Raw genomic sequence first — 20,661 nt, forward strand, 5'->3', positions numbered from 1 at the left:
CTCGACATGCTTTCAGTAGGTCATTTAAAAAATTACCTCATAATCCGTTGCGATTTGTATAGCTCCATCGTACACTCCTTCCAATTCCTTAGCTACCAGTGTAACCCTGAATGCTGCATAGTAGCCTGAAGCTAGTATTACCTTTAGAAAGGGAAAATAAGAACAGTCTTACAAAATACTGTTGATACTGTTGAACCTAAAGTATAGAAAAATGTTAGTCCTGAATGTACACTGTCTAGCCTTGATATGTGATTGTTAAAACTCCAAAGCCTTATAACAGTGAGGGGTACCTCTAAATAAAGTGGTACCTGGTGGCAATCCACATACAGCATTTTAAAATTGTGTAACACATGGCATTATTTTACACATTTCTTTCTTCATGCTAAAAGATTTAGCAGTTTGACAGGTGAAGAGTATAGACACTCAACTGTTTATGTTATTGATAGCAAAGAAAGACCATAAAAAATCAGTATAAAGAACATATGAGAATATAAAGATGGCAGTTTTCTTCCATAAATATTGTAAATAAGCCTTCTTAATTCAGTGTCCCCATTAATAAATCAATTTCTCAATTTAATAAAATATTAACAATTAACTATTAGGCACACTGGCAACACTGTATATGCCCTAACATGCCATAACTTGAAAAGTACATAGGAAAAATGTATACAAAGAACTAAAAGATTTTAAAAAATCTTAATTTTAAAACCAAATTCATATATTAGGATGAATGCTCTTTTTATACCTTATAAAATGTATAAGTCAGGTTCATTCACTGGTTTCCAAGAAGCATATTCTAGGTTGAGCTTTTGTGCATGGCTATATTAAAACTGCCAAGTTATCTGAATTACAGATCAAATGTTGCTATTACCTCAATGAACCATGTTTTTTTTTAAATACTGCTATGGATCTAAATTCAAGTAGTTCTTTTCTGTAATAAGAAGGCTTCCTCCTGTGAAACCACTCATCTGAAATGCCCAAGAAAACAATTCTAATTTACATGCCTAATTTTTCTACAAATTGGGGGGGGGGGCCTACTCATGACCACATAAAAAATGTATTTCCTAGCACAATTCTGAGTGACTTCCAAAACAGCACTTCATAAAGGATGCTTTAAACAGGTAATCTCTAAAGTGAACTTACAGTTGTCTGATCTGATGCTGTACCGTTTTGCAGCTCACCAATTCTCGACAGGATGGCCGTTTTGTTCCCCTTATCCGACTTCAACAGCTCTATAGACAGGCTGTCGCCTATGACTTGCCATGACTTTATTGCCAGCTAAAACAAAGAAACCAGAAATCCAATTAGCAAAAAAAATAAATAATGTGTGATGCACATTTCAAACAAAAGCTGAAAAAAAGCATTCATTCACCTCAATAGGGTTGCTATTGATGACAGCAAATACAATGCTGCTGAATTCTGTGGCACTGAGCACGCTGAAGTCCAAGTAGTGTTCCTCCTGGCTTGGTGGCAAAACAAGTGGCTGTGTGAGGAAACAAATATTAGAAGAGCACATCTTCCGCAATATTGTTTTAAAGATTAGAATTTAAGCAAACTCAAAACGCTGATATTTTAATGTTTCCCACTTTAGGGCTTATGATCTCTAAACCAGTTAAGTATTTTATTTTCCCAGTCAAGTTACCAGGCTGTTGCCAACATCTATTATGTCAAAGGGGAGAAGCACAGAAGTCTCCAGTGCTTACCTCCAAAAACCCCGTGTAAGCCCTCACGGGCAAATGAAACTTCGAGGCATTGGTGACGAGCAGAATGTTGCTGTCTATGTGAATCGACGGTCTTGCAGGTGTGAAGTGTAGTGAAAATATGTATCGGGAATCGTGAGGTGGAATCGAGATTGGTTCGCTGAAGTTCTGCACCTGTGGCAAAAGAAAAACGAGATGTCTTGATTAAATTCTTTCCTGAGAATCAGAAATGAGAACTCGTTTTTCAGGTTGAGCTCCAGGTTAAACATGGTAATTCCACTATCACAGCTGGGGGGGGGGTCTTAATGCCTTTTTGGACAAATAAGTCACTGACTTGGATGATTTTTCATTTCACGCAGAATCTCCATATAAATCAATTCCACGTATAGTCTTTTAGTCAGCACCACAAATATCCTAACATAGCAAAACATCCTCTTCTCAAGTGAATAGCTTTAATCATGAAATAAACGTAGTCAGCCAGTTACTATTTATAGCGTACAGGCTGACCACATTCAACTTCTTCCCAAGGTCAGAGCCAGCTGGAAATTATATGAATGGCATTTTATTGGAACTGCTGTTTCAATTTTAGCAGGAGTTAATAATGAGAGAGTTCTGAACTTATTGCCCTGTTTTGTGCGTCTGTGCAACTGGTGAAAATGTTAATCAAAAGCAGCTTTGTGGTTGATCAGAATCGACAACAAAAAGAAAAACAAGAATTCCTCTCTGTGCGTGCCAGGTGAAACTGTTCTTTTATTTCTACCCGAAGAGTAATGATTTGGCTTTATGAGTACAAACACTGGCCCTTTCTTCAGTCTAAAAGGTTATACACTTCAATCAGTGCCAAAAGCAAGCAATTCTTTCCTGCAGCTATGATGCCTACATTTGAAAACTATGCGCTGATCTCACAAATACTTACATAGCAAAAAAGTTCAATTATACATGCAACAAAAATCTCAATATTCTTAATGGTTAGTTCCGAACTATAATAGTAATATATCACCAAATGGAATATAACTGCAACCAAGGTTATAACCACTTCTGTTCTATTAGTCTGAAGTTTCTTTACAGGGCAGTTCATTATATTAAGAGCTTTCGGAGTGTTAATACTGATTCAACCTTTTTTTATATCATCACTTACACTGAACATGGTTTTTGCCTCGTCAGGTAATGAGACATTATGAACTCGAATGGCAAAGCTGAAGGTATTTGTTAGATAGATGGGCCTTTCCACAGGATCTGTGGGACTATCTCTGATATGGAACAGAGTAGCTGTGTGGTCGAACCCCAGGTACCTAGCAAGAGAAATATGGTAAAACGAACAAGAAATACACAGACTCCTTTAAATTAAACCTGTTGGAAAAAACTTAATGTCAATAGATCAGATGAGGGTACTAAACTAATCTTTGAGTACACTTGCAGAATATTCTTCTTTTCAGAACAAAGGCAGTTTTTGAAAAAACTCAAAATTGCAAACAAATGCTCTGGGGTTGTTAATAATGAAAGTTAACTTCCAACTACCTCTCTGGCATATTTCAAATTTTATTTCTGAGAAAGACTTTTTACAGTTGACAAAAACAACATGGAGAAAACGATGTGCTCAAAACTATCTCACACAAAGCTTAAATCTTCATAAATTAAAGTTTAATTTTTTCCTTACAAAAAACATCTTGCCCACATAAATTAAAATGCACCTAAAGTAACTGCAAAAATAAATCGTCATGTTATGCTTTTTTCCCTGACACTGGAATAAGTTTACAATATACGGTGGCCAGATCTTTTTTGCTACTCATTTTTACGACTTACCCTTCTAAAACCTCCGCCTGGTAAGGAATTTCAAGCTTGGAGTAGCTCTTCTCTTTTGCTTTTACAGTTATTTTTCCAGAAAACTGGGATGGTCTTTTTGCTTTTGAAGCTGGGTGGGGGGGGAAAAAAAAATAAATGTACACATTGACTTTCCACACACAAGAACAAAAAATGACGAGCTTCAAATTCTGCTTCAAATCCTGCAACTCAAAATTTAAATGAAGCATTAATTTCAGCTGCAAAATGGACTTAGGCATCAGACCACATTTCAAATTCGATGGTTAATTTCCATCCCTTGGTCTAGTCACACTCAGCCAATGTAGTAGTATGATGCAACACCCAGCACAGTATTTCTGTCACCATGGAAGAGTGCAGTGACACAGCACATTAGAGGCACTCATTGTACTTGCATTTACACAGGCACCCACAACATTGCCATTCGTTTGTAATAATAAAATTCTACAGAGAACTAATACAATTGTTCTCATTTTCTCTACAGTTCCCAACACGGTTAAAACACTGGTCATCTTTAAGCTTAATTTACTAACGGGGATGAAGCTGGACAATCATGAAACTCTTTACAAGGTGGAGTTTAATGGAGATTTCACATCATGGAAAAAAATAAACGTCACATTCTGGTTAACCAGAACAAAGTACATGACGACACATTTCACAATCCTAAAATATCAATAAGAACTTACCATCAAAACTAATACTTGCAACTTTGGTATATTTGCTCTCTCCAGCCTTTAATGTGACTGGCTTAAAATCTATCGAAACAGCTTCATTTGATGGTGTTGGTCTAACACTCTGCAAAACCAAAGATTTAAAAAATTTAGTCAATTTTGTCCATACCAAACTAGATCAAGACAAAAAAACAAGTACAACTGAATTATGGAGTAACTTACTGTTATTGGTACATCTTTTGTTCCTGAATTTAGAAGATGTAGATTTAACTGTTTTGGTAGATCTGTAAGAAACAATTTATATTTAAAAATCCAGGCAAATCTTAAAGTGCTTAGTACTGATAAAGGAAAAGAAACTGCAGAAAAAACAAACTTTACAGTTCCCATTGAAACACACAACTTAAACAGATACAAAATATTTGGAATATCTTGTCTCTCTCATTTTGGTGAGGACTTTGAACTGAAGTCTTTGATATATCATAATTAATACTACATGATATCAAGAGTTATAGATTTTGCAAGATGCTCCTAACTTTACAATAGACACCCTACCTTGCGATCGTAATGTGCCAAAGTCTAACATTTCTATTGACGAATATATACCAGGTTCTGCAAGAAAGAAAAACATTTATGCATAAATATTTTTTGCTGTGCAGTCAAGAAACCTAAAGGGCTTTGGCAATATGAAGAACTCTCAGAAACATACCTGCGGTCACCTCAACCTCCACTGGGAGTATAATGAACTCATCATCGTTGGAGGCATTTGTTTTTATCCTGATGAAGGCTGTGTGATTATCAGCGTCTCGTGATGAAAAGCTAGCTCTCATCACTCCTTTTGTTTCAAAAGGTGGTATTTCCTTCATTGAACCAAACAAAAATATACAGAATCACACAGATGTAGGCTTTTGATTATTTTGATAATTACACGGGGCATCTGCATACTGCAAACAAGACTTTGATTCAATGGTATAAGGCAGGGACATGAAAAAATCTGGTTCCATTAGTTCAGACTTGTTCCACATTGATCGCCCTCTAATAATAAAAGACTGAACAAGGAACTAGAACTAGAAATGAACTGAATGGCCTTCTCTTTTAAGATGTACACTGGTGCTGTCGAAACAGTGTCACTTCCTTACTTTAGGAAACTGCAGACAAAGCCAATAAATACTAAAAGGTCACATCTGCAGTTTAATCGCCATAAACAAAAGACTAGTGAAAGAACTGGATACTGGTATTTCAGTCAAAACTGTGGTGTAAAGCTAATTAAACAGACTAAAAGCTATGAAATGACCAGATACACACCCACAATTTCCTGGTGCCACCTTGCTGTCCTGTAGGCAGTTCCAGATGAAGGTCACCACCACTTGAGTACATTTCTACCACCTGTGGAAGAGTAATAAAAACCCCAAATCAGACCAGTGTCAGGAAGACTTTGACAGCTAAAGGCATTTTCTTAGAGATAAATAGAAGGATAGTTATACACGGCCACCACCATACACATATGATATTTCAAGTGGGTTGCTGCGTCAGCATGCATAGGCTGCAAAGGAATGGGTAAAGGTTTATTCCATGCTGAAAAGAGAAGAGACAACATTTTGGCTGTGGAGCCATCTTCAGGTGTCACTCCTGGAATAAACCTTCACCAGTCCATATGATAATTCTATGGTTATAGAGTCTCGGCATTAAATCAAATGTATTTTTATTATTCCATATTTTACATGGTGTGAAGACAGACCACGGGTAAAACATTTTGGTACTTTTAGATTTCAGAACTGGTATATTATTCATTTAAAAATGTAATTTTACATTGTGGGGATGTCCCCATACAGTCCTATGGAAGTTACAATTTTTGTATGGGCATTGTTCCAATTTTGTCCTCGCATAGTAGGACAGTGATACACAAACAGGACAGCAAGATAATGAATTCTAACTTATTTGGATTACGCACTTTACTAGGTTGTAAACAAATTCATTGCAGTGCTACGGAGTCATTATAAATGCCCCAGACTCCCGACCAGCACTGCCCTATCTTTTACATGCAGGCAAGGAACACTGCAGTTCAGGCTCAAAGCACTGGCACTATGCCTTAACATAAGGAAACTTCAAAATACTGACACAGAGTTAGTGTGGAAATCTAAATTACCTATAGGCTGCCAGGGATTTGAAACTATAGCAGCATATTTTAAAGCTATGTGGCAGATACGACAAGAAGAATGATACAGTAAATCTTAAAATTTAAACTAAGAAAATGGTCAATTTTACATTTTAGCCCCTATTACATTAAAAATTCCCTTAATATAACAGGCACAGGTTACCTGCAGTGGTTCGCTGTGTGGGTTGTGTATATTTATTAATGGTGAAAAGCTGCTATTTACAGGAACCCTTGCCCCAATGAATGGACGCAGTCTGTAAGGGTTAGGTATGCCAACACCAAACACCTGAGAGACAAAACCAATAGGTTACAAATCTTTCAGAAATGAATATTAAATGACACTATATTTACCTTTATCACATAAACACATTCAGTTCATTGTGGTTGAGCAAAAAAGTAAACAACAAAATCCATACATACAATATATAGGCTTGACATGATTGCTTAAGTGTTAAAACACAATGTAAAAGCTGTTCTATAATTATCCTTGCAGGAATTTAGGGTCACATTTTACATTCCAAGGAGTCAGAGAACAAGCATCTCAGCACGTACCTGGTATGTAAACATTCCGTGATGTGATGTATTAATAAATAAGGTATTTTCTACATTCCCAACTACTCGTGCAAGAAACACGACGTCGAAAGATGTGTTTCCACCTGGAGGAATTATCTACAACAGAAGGCAACATGGTGGTGGTTTGAAACAGTTGAAATACCAAGGAAAAAATCAGGTTAAAAAGGGAGCACAGAAACCGTCCTGACAGACTGGAAAAGAGAACAACTCTACAATTGAGGCTTGAATTTCCTCATTATTTAAGCTCCAGTAAAGGAAAGGTAATGGCACTTATGCAGAGCATACATATACATTTGTTTTAAAGGTGTAACTCCCTATCCCATAATAATTCAGTATTTTAGTCTGGGTTGCAGAACAGGATTTCGAACAAAACTGATACGCTGTATACAGTATATACTAAGGAAAACCAGCAGCAGCCATGAATTAGATTAGAGCTCCCCACTCCTGGTTCTGGGGAACCCACACTCCTGCTGTTTTCATTGAAGCAAGGTCTTTACTTAAATTAATCCACAACTGAACCGACAGGTTGCTTCATTAGAACCTTTGCAAGTTTTTGTACTCAAAGGTTGGTGATTTTAAGTTCAAGAACTGCCACAGTTAAAGAGTAGCCTCCTACATGTATAGGAACTAAAAACAAAGATTTGACATGAAATTTATTATTAGGCATTCAATAATTTAACTGAGAGCTCACGTGGACCAAAAACCAACATGTGTGAGAGTCCCTTGGACCAGGAGTGGAAACATAAATCAACAAGATAAATCATATCAAACTCTTTCTCTACGAACAGAGAAGGTTTCTTATTTTGTAAATTACCTCTGATACTGTTTCATACAATTATCTATTCTTTCATCTCAATACAACTATTGTTATGTAATCTATTCCTTCTCAAAAATTCTAAACACATTTCAATACACAGGTTTTCAAAAAATAAGGCATTGCCTGACAGTTGTTGTAAAAGTACAAATTGAAGGACAGGAACAAAATACACAGGAGGAAATAACTGTTCAAGTCATATGCTGCAAGAGATGTTTAAATTGGGAAGCATGTGTATTGCCTTTTCAAACTGCTGTGACAGTGGTCAGAAAGACCTTAATTTTTACAAAAATGCTAATTCTTTAGGAAAACCACTGCATTGATGGATGTTACACTAGAACGTGCATGTAACCAGATCCTCAACAATAAATAGTCTTATACTAAACTTACCCTTTCCTGGAAAAAAAAACAGAACTAGGAATGCTGGTAATAGTAAAAAAAAAAACAACTGCAACCTAGAAAAGTGTTTTTCTGATTCATTAAGCCCCCCAAGATGTTTACAAAAACTTAAAAGCTAAGAGCTGACCATAGTTGTAGGTCATATAATTCTCTCAGGACTTCAACACAGGCCCAAATGATAGGGTTGTCAAAGACAGGTGCATCCCAGCGCAATTCGTAATGTTAAGTACATTCTCCGCTAGCACATGGGCATCAAATGCATTGTTCAGTGAACTTACTTACTTTAGTACCTAAAGAATGTCATTTATATTTAGATATTAAAGTATCATAAAGGATACTAGTGTTCTAATGCTAACGGCCATCTTCAATGCTAAATGGATAATACAGCAAAAACTCCCACAAAACTTGCAGGACACTGCTTCAAAAAAACGAGACAAAGCAAGTCTTTAGAGAGAAATTAGCTTTGCTAATGAAAGTGCAGTTTAGTGAAATTTCTCTAAACTACAAAAAATGTGGCCAAACTACACTTTTTAAAATGCATTTTTTAAGTTTTGGCTCATGACTTGTGCAACTAGTTTAACAGAACAGTCAAACAAGAAATAAAGAAACTCACCCTATTTTGAAAAAAAGATGCATGGAAGTGGGATGTTGTTGCTGATATTGATACTAAAATGATAGTTTCTTCTGAACTAGGATTGTGTAAGTAAACTTTTTCCATTTTGGGCATCCCAACTGGCCTGCAAAAGGGAAAAAAAAACAATTAAATTAATTGAATGAAGCCAAGTTAGCTTAATAAAACATATCCTGAAATTTAAACAAGAACTAACAACAAATGGAAGAATTACTATTTTCAAAGTGCATGAGATTAAAAATGTTAAATTTAAATCTACTGCAATGACTTCCTCATGGAAATATGTTTTAAATATGGGGTGCTAGGTTTTATCATCAGACAACGCAACAAGCAGAGATGAGAGAGAATATCTGATTTTTAAACAAGATCAGTCCATCACTGTTCTTCAAAACTCTACAAAACCAACGAATTGCCTAATGACAAACTTAGCGGAACGCCACAGTCTCATTTTCCATACCTAAGAAAAGCGTGCACTGACGGACACTATTTATAACGTTCACATTAAATGCGGGAACTGTTGGTTGCATGGAATAAACTAAATGCAGCAGCATACTGAGTAATTCTCCACAGTGTTCAAAAGATCTCAGGATATAGTACAGTAAAGACAAGTTAGAAAAGAAAAACTATATCCAAGACAGCTCTCTTATACCATTTGTACACATCGGATGTAAAGTCAGGATAATGTATAAGAAAACACTGAATATAACTGGTAATGTAGTCAAACAGCATTGGGGTGCAGTGGTTAGCACAGCTGTCTCAATGCTGGGGGCTTGGATTCAATTCCCGGGGTGCTACTGTATGTTCTCCCCGTTTGCATGGGTTACCTTTGGGTGCTTCAGTTTCACAAATACCCCAGAGCCACTTGTCCCAGAAGCCAAATGAACCTACCGATATGTCTTTGGACTGTGAGTCATAAATACAAACATAATCGTAACTACCGATGACATAAGTCATCATAAATACTGGGTTTGGGAGCACAGATAACATTTCAATCACAAAGGACGAGAATTACTGGTTTTCTAAGGTATACTTTAGGGATGAGTGGTACACAATCACAGTACTTACAGACTATGTAAAACTATGAGACTGAATCAGTTTGATTTAGATTTATTTGTAACATTATTGAAACTCATCATATGATGTAAAACATTAAAAAAAGCACATGACATGAAGCATTTTTACTGACTTTTTCTTTGTGGTAGGAAGTATATTGCAAAATATTATATCAGAAACGTGGGTGAACATGCCATAAGGTACAGTTTGTTTAGTACTCCACCAAGTCTGGGACACTGGCAGTAAACTATGAAGGGGTTATAAAGAGAGCATTATACGGTATAAGGACGGTATATTTTATATGTAGGAACAAATCAAGTCCAAATGAAAGAAGTATTATATGAGGGTAGTGTTATAAATTAAATAAAATGTTCCCTTTTTTTGAATTTCATCATTCTAGCTTCCAGCTGATCATTCTACTACAAAAGCTCTTAACATGTTTCTAGTTGAAGATGAACGTCATGAAACATTAAAAAGCTATAGAATTTGTGAATCAGCAGATCATAGACCCAGCCATGTAAAGAACAAAAGTGACTGTTTTCTGTTGAACTCCACCTGCAGTACTTAATGGACACAAAAGTGAATGGCACTACATTCATCGTGTTGGCACTCCTTTGGGTTGATCCCGAAGTGACAACATTCCAAAAGGACAACCCAAATCCTCATGTACATGAATCATAAAGCCAGATGAGAATGATGACATATGCAACAATACGCTACTCGCCACATCTAAACCTCTTTGAGCATCTGTGGGATGACTAGACTGGCGTGACCTCTGAGGTCAACAGACCATCCTGCTCCAGGTTCTGTGACAGCTTTGGCATACATTCCCACACCATGTGCAACATATCTGTTGCATCAACATATAGCTTGAATTGCTTGTAGTAGCTGCAGCTTTCATATGTTCATGACAAATGTTATAATTACTAACAATAATAATTCCTTACACTTATATGCCACTTTTCTGAACACTCCACTTAAAGCACTTTACAGGTAAAGGGGACTCCCCTCCACCACCACCAATGTGTAGCCCCACCTGGATGATGTGATGACAGACATAATGCGCACAGTACGCTCACCACACACCAGCTATCAGTGAGGAGAACAGAGTGATGAAGCCAGTTCACAGAAGGGGATTTTAAGGAGGTAATGATTGGTAAAGGTAATGATGAAGTCCCCTCACTATGGTCGGTCATTAGGACCCACACTGACTGCAGGGTGAGCGCCCTCTACTGGCCCCACTAACACCTCTTCCAGTAGCAGTCTTAGTTTTTCCCAGGAGGTCTCCCATCCAGGTACTGACCAGGCTCACACCTACTGAGCCTCAGTGGGCTGCCAGTTGTGAGTTGCAGGGTGATATGTCTGCTGGCCACACCAAATGTTAATCAGCAGCATGATTTTACCAATGTCTAAAACAATTAAAATTAATGCTCCTGCTACAAAAACTAAAAACTCCATCTTCAAGAAAACATTTATTCTACTACACCGAAAATAAAAATGCAAACAGCAATGGAGGAACAAAGCCAACATATTTTTACCTTTGAGAACATTACTTGATATGCAGTTTCCTATATATATATTCCATAGTCATATAGTCATTAGTGTTGCATTTGACTTTTATGACAGGTCACGGTCCAAAAATAAGGTAATTCTTGGACAAAGCATTTTCAAGCCGGCCTTCCACTGTTACTATAAACTTCATCTGCATCTTTTAATTCTGGACTTGATAAGAAGGAGACTCAAAGGCCTCATACAGAGAAATTATGTGACCAATAAACGTTATTCAGTAGTGGACTAGTATTCCCTGTAGGCACTAATATTCTACTATGATTCATGACCCTACGACATTCTACTATAAGAACACAGGAAAGGTTACAAATGAGTGAAGACTGTGTCCACCTAACCTGTTTGTTAGGAGCTATTTGATCCAAGATAGACACGTGCCACAGCATATGAAAACATTTTGTTTTACTACACTAGAATGTGGGATGAGTCTGGCACCCTAACTATCCACAGGTTTCTCCTGATAACATTGATGTTGGTGAGTCCATAAGCACACAGCAACCCTATTCTACTAGGTTCTCTCAAAAATAATCCTTAATCCAGGCCCAGTGAAACCTTTCCAAAAAGCCAGCTGTTGCTTTTTCTTCAAGCAATTAAGACTCGACACAGATTTCCCACTTCAGCATAGGCTAAAACCTACCATCCAGAAAAACCTCATAATAGGCTGACTGACCTGTGCGTTTAAGTTATTTTGGTATGAGACATGCCACATTACTGGAAGTACATCTCCTGAAGATCAGGTTGTATCTCCTTTGTCATTACACAAAGCTTTAGCAGCCATTTACGAAGGGTAGAAGAGGGTCTAAAATTAAACTGCATGGTTTGCTGACACTGCGAACCAGGAGGAGTTGTTTGTATGCAATCTATTCAAGTCTAGATTTAAAGTGATTTAAAGATTACAAGCAAGATAACACATTCAACACCTTTTTTTTTTTTTAAAGGTCCTGAAAATTGCCTCCCGTGCATTGTTAATGTCACTTTGCATAGCTGCAAACAGGCAGGCTACTTTAAATCAATTCATATAAGACTTCTCCTAAAATACTACTTTAATGAGGAATCAATTTTGCAAGTATGAACACAGCAAATCAGAATACTCTACCAACGCTGAAAACGCATTCACAATAAAAAATGACAAAGAGCATCTTTTCTAATGCAATGTTAACACTCTACCTCATGACATGACATAGATCAGCAGATATCGGATAGGGCTTCAAAATGGGATGCAAAACCTTTCTAATCTTGCATAACTAATCAGTATCAGACTAATCAGATTTATGGGGAACTTTAAAATCAAGTAAAAAGAGGTTCAACTGTCAAATTAAAAAGGGCACTGAACAGTATAATTTTTGCTGTTCTTTTGTGGCAGGCCATGTAAAACAGTAATGCCTAGAAAAGGCAACATCTTGGATCAAAAATCCAAATAAGAGCAGTTAGAGTATTAAAATTACTGTTCAGCGTGCTCAACAGCAAACAAGTTGTATTAATGTAGTTAACAATAATAATAAAATACTTAATTTATAATTTAAATTTAAAATAAATGTATAATAATGTTGCATTCTTGAAGCTTCTTGTGCTAGAGAGACAGTAATGAAGGCAGGGAGTGTTGTATTAATTAAATAAATTATTAATTAAAAGGAAAGTAAGCAAAATTCTGAACACAACAGAGCTGACAAAATAACATAAGGTCACAGGCTACTTTAATACGTGATGGGCGGATTTTAGCTAACCTTTGTTCATTGTAAGAGGAAACCATAGAGACATAAAACTTCACACTAGGATTTCACTTGCGTTTTAACTGTACCCAACTTTAAAGGAACATCAAGACCCATTGAGAAGAATGGTATATACAGATTCTATCAGGTTTTCCAACATTCAATGTTTAGAGAAGGATAATGATAAGAATCATTGTAAATATGAAAATCATTTTTCACTTTAAAGCTGTGATTTAAAAATCTGATACAAAAACCTGTATAGATAAGATAGGCTTGAGAAAAAAAAAACAGGAAATGATTTTGCATAACATCCTGCAATGAGCACTTCATATTCTACTACACATGATTTCAAAATGTCACATGAAGCCTTATTTCAAAATTTGAAGAGAAGGGGACATATGATATTTGACATACAGTGTTTTTTTTAATCCTTTTCACGCCCCTTAGTATATAACTAAAGAAAACAAAAAGACTGTGGTCAACTACTTAAATATTATTTTTTTCATTATCAGCAGTGATCTATAATAGGTCACATATACAGAAATGTACTACAGTAAAAAGCACAGAGAATAGGAACATCCCCCATGCACTTACTAAGCTCAAATGCTAGGTTTAGGCTATACCACGGACAAACTCCGAGTTGGCTAAGTAAAATGAAATGCATTGGAAGTACTTCTTTATTGTGCGCACTGATACAAGAGCAGTATTTTTTGTATAAGCTGCGTTTGCATTAGCTTATGTAAGGGGCAGGCAAAACGGCACAAAACAGCCACTGCATCTGCTACATACAGTCAGGGGGAGGGTTCTAAAAAGAAAAGTTTTCTTTGCAGTTTTACAGTGCTATTATTGGTTTTGCCTTGCTGCTTGTTTCAGTGTGTTAAGGTATAAAATATTATCTTGGTGAACTTTATCCTGTAGTCTGCAATGTACCTTTCAGTTAAAAGTCCCTTGTGAACTTTCCAGTCACCTGTGAGCTGCAGCGTTTGAAAACTGAAACCTTTTCTTATTCCACAAAAACATGCAGACGTGCCAACAGCTTTATGACTTCACAGGCATTCTGCTGTGCCAGTAGTTTTCAGCATATTGTTTAGTTGAAGAATAATCAAAAGCCTTAGCTCCTAGACTAAATGAGCTTTATCATGGCATTTTCCAACACGTCTTCTTTACAGACTGTCAGGATGTTAGGTTAAAATTAAAACAAAAGGTGGTGTACCCATCGCACTGCCAATACTCGCTTCCTACTGCACCACCCTGATTAAAAGGCTGAATAAAAAGCCTGCTCGTGGCTAAGAAAAATGTCCCGTAATAGGAATTTATAACTGCTGCTTATTATATATTCAAGAATTTTTTAAAATATATTTTATAAAATTCATATATATTTTTACACTTTATACGGGGGATAGTCAAAATGTTGTCGACAAGTATAACTGCCAATTATTTTACTAAAGTTTTGTTTTCTCTTCCACAGCTGGCGAAGGATTGTAAGGTAACTGTTAGACACTTTGACAGTTTATTACAAATTGATTACATGGGTTACTGTGACAAAAAAGGTTTCAAACGAAAACAAATATCAAAGTTGTCGACAGCATTTTGACTAACCCTGTATATATGCATATATATATATAATTTTTATATAAGGTGTATAACATCCTAAAAACAAACATATAGGAAACAAATACATCAATTATAAAAATATTCTCTCTCATATTGTATACAAAAGCATTACATACACACATTTGAAGAAAAACTCAAAATGCCTTAGGAGGATGATCCTCAACAGTAGTTCTTAATACTGCAATTGTTTTTGAAAAATCGGGGCATTCTCTGAATTTCTTACATAAAAACTTAAAAATTGATCACCAATATGTTGAATTAAAACTTAAAAGTAGTTAACATCCTTTTAGAGCACACGCACACTGACACAAGTCTGATAAGCAGTGTTGACATCCATTTGATTTTTAATGCGATTTATTTAATTAGAACTTCTAAGCTGCTCAAAAGGGCATCAGCTTTTTCAACAAGAACTGGAGACGTTTTAAACTATACAATTTTTATGCTTCACCCACACTGCCAAACTTCCGTTAGTCTAGAAACCACAACCAAGACTTAAAACACAGTTTCAACAATACGTGTAAAGTCTACTTCCTTCAACTTTATCTTCAGAAGATTACTGAACATTGGGACTTGAAAACCATAACTGATGACAATGTGCTGGACATTTCAGTTTACGTCCATCAAAAATCAGATTTGCCACTCAGAATGTTTCTCTCGTATTAAAAAAAAAAACATTAAGAGAAGCAGGAACATACAATGTAAATTTGATAAACAGTTTAAGAGGCAGTCTTAACTAGTTATTACAAGGTTATTTCCACAAATGCTAACTGTACATAATTGCATGTAGATAGAAGATGAAGACATAGCATAGTGTAACATACTGCCACTTTTAAAACAATATGGATACATCTCCTGAAAAGATAAAACTATGAATAAGACATCGCATAGGAAGGTGAAGAGAAAGCCTTTTGTGGAGTATTTCCACAGAACTCCATGACGTTCCAGTTGCAATGACCGTACTGCTGCATTATAGAAAAGGGGGCACATATCAAATAAGCACTGGGTCAAGCAGAATGAGTGTGAAGGGCAGAACGTGACTTATACACACTTTGCAATACTCCAGCTGAGCTTGAACTGAAGCTTGTGGTGCTCTGGAACAGCTGTATGTTCCCTGTGGTTTCCAAGGCTCCACAGAGTTGACATATATGCTTGTATGTATCAGGTAAACTGCACACCAGCCTGCCTAAGCACACTACAAGGGGCATGCATCCCTTTTCCATACACAAAAGATGTTTTCTTGTTCCAACGTCTGCTCTGTGCGCAAGAGTTGCTGATAATTCAGTATAAGCCCAAGACATTCAAGTCAGGAAATTGCTTTCTTATTTCCTGATAATATAAGACCAGTTACCTATAGTGGGTCCCATAACACAACGTGCTCAATTCTAAGAACACTAAGAGAAAACCACCAAAAAGAACACTAACAGTTACAGTTGAGACAGGCGAGTCATCATAATGACCACCTTTCACAAAGTTTATGTAACCATCAAAAACGTAAACACTCAGAGAATAACAGCTTATTAGTTCTCTTATTCCACTTCTTCAGCTGTGTGGTACGAAATGTCCTGCAGTATGGAATAACTGTCTTTCAGTGAAACCAAAAGCCAAGATGCTGGGACTCTTGAGGATGGTTTCTAAGATAGTGGGGCAGCCACTTGAGCAGAGCTTTCAAACTGCTTACATTAAGAGTATTTTAAGACAAGCTGTAACTCCTCTGATCCCTGAAATGTCCTGCATGAAGAACACCAATACCTTCAAACACCTTAATTAAACTATTCAATAAATGAGATCACAAAGTTCACAATGAGTGCAAAGTAAAGGAGTATTGGTTTAGAGTGCAATTATAGGGGCATAAGGTAACTGTGGGGAAGTAATCACTATGTGTAAAATATGGCTGCTTGGTTGAATCCAAAACATTTGAGAAAGTAGAAGTAAAAAAATGCCAGCACTACTTGAGGCACATTAATGTCGCAGAGTTATGCCCCTCTGTTCGCAATAGCAGTACAACACAGTGACTGCTCCTACCAATCTGTCAGAAAAACGTCAAGAAATACTTTACCACCAATGTAACACAGACCTGGACGACTGCTTGTTATTTTGTAAATGGTAAAACATCTCACAGATTTAAAGTGTTTACACAGAGACATAAAAAAACCTGCTATAAGCCAAATGATGTACAGCCTCCATCAAAGAATCGATTCTAATGTAAACTACTTTAAGAATAAGAAATAGCTTAGGGACAAATGAGAAGCTCCCAAAACACGTGAACAACTAAATAAAACTGCTAAAATACTCCTACCAATATTACCAGAACTATACTGCTGTGCAAACGCAGAAATTTAACTGTATACTTAACCAAAAGAGGGAACCAAAAAGATATTCTAATTTGCCTAGAAGCCGATTTATGTGAAGGATTTACTGAAGCAATTACCTCGTTCAAGCTACAACCGTGTCCGACCTGGGACCTAAACTCATAACCCTAGGAGAGACCAGAGACCTCAAAATGACCCTAGGCCACTACCTACAATTTAAAACTATAGAAAGCCAGTAGTGCCAGAAAATGAAGAAGGAATAAATCTAAAGGAAATGTGCTGGAAGCCAAACCACCGCCTAGGTCCACAGAAATGAAAAGGAGAGACCGAGTACTCACTGCTCGTGGAAGTCCAGCATCGGTGGTTCAAACCTTATCGGTCTGCAATTCCCCCGGTGTAGGGACGCACTACAAGAAAAAGGAAAGTTCTGTAAAAACAGCAGCACCAAGTAGCACAGATTTCTTCTCCCCATTGTGTTTTGTTTCTGTGTTCCATCTGCTGGGTTTACAGGTGTAAGCAGAGCACAGAAGCACAGGGGAGGAACCTACCAGACCTGCCTGGCAACTATAGGTATCTTATTGCATTTATTCAGATTTCTGTTTTTTCCTAAACAATATGCAAAAGACCTCTTTGTGTCACAATCATACGGGATGCAGGGCGAAACAGGAGGGGAGAAAGCGTGTGATCAGAAGTTTTTATTACTTCTATATGAGAAAAACATGGCATTAGTACCATTTGTACCGACCTCCTCCGACATTTCTTCATTTCAAAACATCAAGTTAGGACTCTGCACAACAAATGATGTTGTCCTACTGTACATCGATTTACATTGTGTGCAAGGAGAGAGAAGTTATCAGCATTTCAATTTTATTCAGCAGAATACAAATGAACAAATGAAATGGCGGGGGGCCTGCACTGAAGACCCCAGTCCTCCCAGAGCTAATGAGAGCTTTTGCTCAACTTAAGCTGTGCCAACTACTTCCCCCAAGGCACATTCACCGGGAACAAGCAAGAGAAAACCCTCTACAATATATGGCCACCATTCAACTGTGTTCCAAATACAGAATGACACACCCCTACTGAACAGCCAATGGAGGGCCTTCTATTAATAGGTACAGTCACAAAATATATATAAACAGGTTTGCAAAAAATGTTCATATCTCTGTGCTTTTTTGCACAGATCACTTTTGTGTTGCTCATGTAAATGAGTCATTTCCACTGTCAGGCAAAGTATGTCGTCTATTGTAGGAAAGCACATTAAAAAGGACATGAGATGAGGCACCCAAGTATACAGCTAAAAAAGGAATTTCGCTTCCAACTTACCCAACAGATACACAAAAAAAGTATACGGAGGAACAGGGGTTTTTCTAGGCTGCTAAATAACAGAAACCGAGTATGAAGAATATTTTTTTTTCATTTCTTAAACAGCGGAATCACTTTCTTTAAACATTATCAAAGCTTACAAATCCACAAAAGGGTTACACTTTAAAGCTACTTTTTAATATTCCATTTTTAAGTGTCTTAAATCCATTATCTTAGTAAGCACATCTCTATTGCTCACTGCTTTGTATTGCTAATAAGAAATATCGTTATAAAATATTTGTGGTCTATAACCTTCCATTAGCCTTTATACGTTTATACACTGTATACATAAAACCTATACTAACATTGCTTACTATAAAACAATCTGCCACATTTCCAGCGTTATAAGATACCTAATTTTCAAGGCGTAGTTTAATCTCATAACCCATCTCAGTTATTTTATAAAGAGTAAGCTGCCATGCACAGAAAAGAAATCACACAAAAGGTAGATTGTACTATAACCCTGATATACTGCAGTACCAACACTAAAAATGGACTCAAATTGGAAAGTTTTATAAAAGAAGAAACCGATAAGTTCAATAACATGGAGCCAAAATTCACAAGTTTCACAAAGCTCTGCGATTCGGCATTCCTTTGCATACATCCACTAGTTTAAAATACTTCAAACCAGGTGCTCAAACAGACTAGCATGTTGTCAAAAATAAAGGTTAATAAAAAGGATTCAAAATAAATTCAATGTGAAGGTTTCACATGCAGAATGTGGTGCTGTCGTTTGCCTCTCACGTACAACTTGATCATTAGATTTTACACAGTGAAGCTCAAGAGCCTTCCGCTCTCCTCCCTACTGCCAGTGACTCATGTTTTGTGCACACACAGCTTTATTTCTGTAGGACAGTCTCAGTGTTTGCACTGCAGTGAGAGCAAGCGAGTGTGAATTAAAACAAAGCTGGTTTCCTAAGGTGTTAGGAATTTCACAATTTATTTTATTACACTACATCAAATAATTTAGAAGAATAGAATTGCCTTGGGGCTGTGTACTGGGGCGCTTTTAATCTTCACAGCTTTATACTTCCACTCAATAATACTTCAACATAAAAACCATGAATTACATTTAACTAGGAATGAATTTTTTCATCATTCTTTTTATAGAATTCATTTGGATTGAAGGCATTTTTATTAAATTGATGTAAATGAACTGGAATTCTGTAATAACTCTATAATAAATTAAAAAACATACTTCACGCTTACACTGCAACAAGCTCAAGCACTGGCATCTCTGTGTGAAAACCAATCGCAAAAGTGACATGGAACAAAGAATTCAAGACGTATGCAGTTTTCGATATATTTGGGGTTTCACTGCAAGATTGGAATAACCGATGTATAATCCATTTCGGCTTTTCTTCACCTCTGTGACATCCAGAGACAGGACAATGGATTATTGCTCTTTATTATGATAGTGCAATACACTTTTTCAATTCAGAAATATAGGGAACAGTTCTAAAATCAAAGTTCTCTGTTCTGGTTTAGCGTTTCTTTAATAATCTGTTATTTTTTATTTCAGCCTAAAAAAGTTCACACTGGAAATCTTTTTTTTTTTAAGTATAACTACTTCACACAAGTAGTAAAAGACTGATAGACATTAAGCCTCATAACTTTTGAACATTCAATGGAATTTAATTGTTTTTAATGGAATCAGAGGGTTATTTGCTTGAGCACCAAAATGACACCCTGACATCGTGTTCCAGAGTGGCACCGGATGCCATTATAATAGTATAGCCTTTGTACAGTTTGTAAGAGGTCCCGTCATCACACAGAAGTGCAGTGCGGACTTAAATACTGCTGCTAGCAAATCAATTTCCTGTGTGCAGCCAAGAAGAAAGTTCCAAAAGTTATCCCCTCTAATAATACATGAAGTGAAAAGCTTAAATATCGGAACAGCCAACTCAAAAGGGCAAACCCAAAAAATAAACTCCAGAGCCAGGAACCAAGGTCGCTGGTTACCGCCTTTACAGGTTCCATATTCACAGCTTTTATGTTTTCATTATTAACGCAGCTCAGAACACCTGGGCAATCGGAAACACCTGTCAGCCCCTTGTCCCATGCTTATGCTCCCTTGAATTGTGGGGGAATTAACACAACTGACGCTGCTCTTAGATGGCTAAACATGCATGCAAAAATAATACCCAGAAACAAAAGCTGCCATTCTGTACCCATATTTCTGTTTTCATCTGAAATATGAAATACAATTTTAGTGGTAGACGGCAAAAATGATCAATTTCACCTCACTGTCCCAATACTCCGCTTTTCACTCAGTTTATGAGAATGTGAA

The 20,661-nt window shown here is 36.7% G+C and overlaps 1 protein-coding gene across 2 annotated transcripts in view; it reads right to left on the reverse strand.

Moving 5' to 3' along the window:
• tmem131 (transmembrane protein 131) overlaps nt 1–20,661 on the reverse strand; it is a 55,586-nt gene that overhangs the window by 12,301 nt on the left and 22,624 nt on the right. For both annotated transcript variants that reach the window (XM_088597999.1, XM_088597989.1), the window contains exons 4-18: nt 17,348–17,416; nt 8,741–8,864; nt 6,894–7,010; nt 6,505–6,627; nt 5,492–5,572; nt 4,896–5,046; nt 4,742–4,798; nt 4,412–4,473; nt 4,205–4,313; nt 3,504–3,612; nt 2,839–2,992; nt 1,704–1,874; nt 1,373–1,483; nt 1,144–1,278; nt 37–141 (exon numbers count right to left, since the gene is read on the reverse strand). In XM_088597999.1, the coding sequence (XP_088454125.1) occupies nt 37–141; nt 1,144–1,278; nt 1,373–1,483; nt 1,704–1,874; nt 2,839–2,992; nt 3,504–3,612; nt 4,205–4,313; nt 4,412–4,473; nt 4,742–4,798; nt 4,896–5,046; nt 5,492–5,572; nt 6,505–6,627; nt 6,894–7,010; nt 8,741–8,864; nt 17,348–17,416 (1,678 nt within the window). The remainder of the gene's footprint in view (nt 1–36; nt 142–1,143; nt 1,279–1,372; nt 1,484–1,703; nt 1,875–2,838; nt 2,993–3,503; nt 3,613–4,204; nt 4,314–4,411; nt 4,474–4,741; nt 4,799–4,895; nt 5,047–5,491; nt 5,573–6,504; nt 6,628–6,893; nt 7,011–8,740; nt 8,865–17,347; nt 17,417–20,661) is intronic.

Source organism: Lepisosteus platostomus, chromosome 2, assembly GCF_059453375.1.
Source record: "Lepisosteus platostomus isolate fLepPlt1 chromosome 2, fLepPlt1.hap1, whole genome shotgun sequence".
NCBI lineage: Eukaryota > Metazoa > Chordata > Actinopteri > Semionotiformes > Lepisosteidae > Lepisosteus > Lepisosteus platostomus.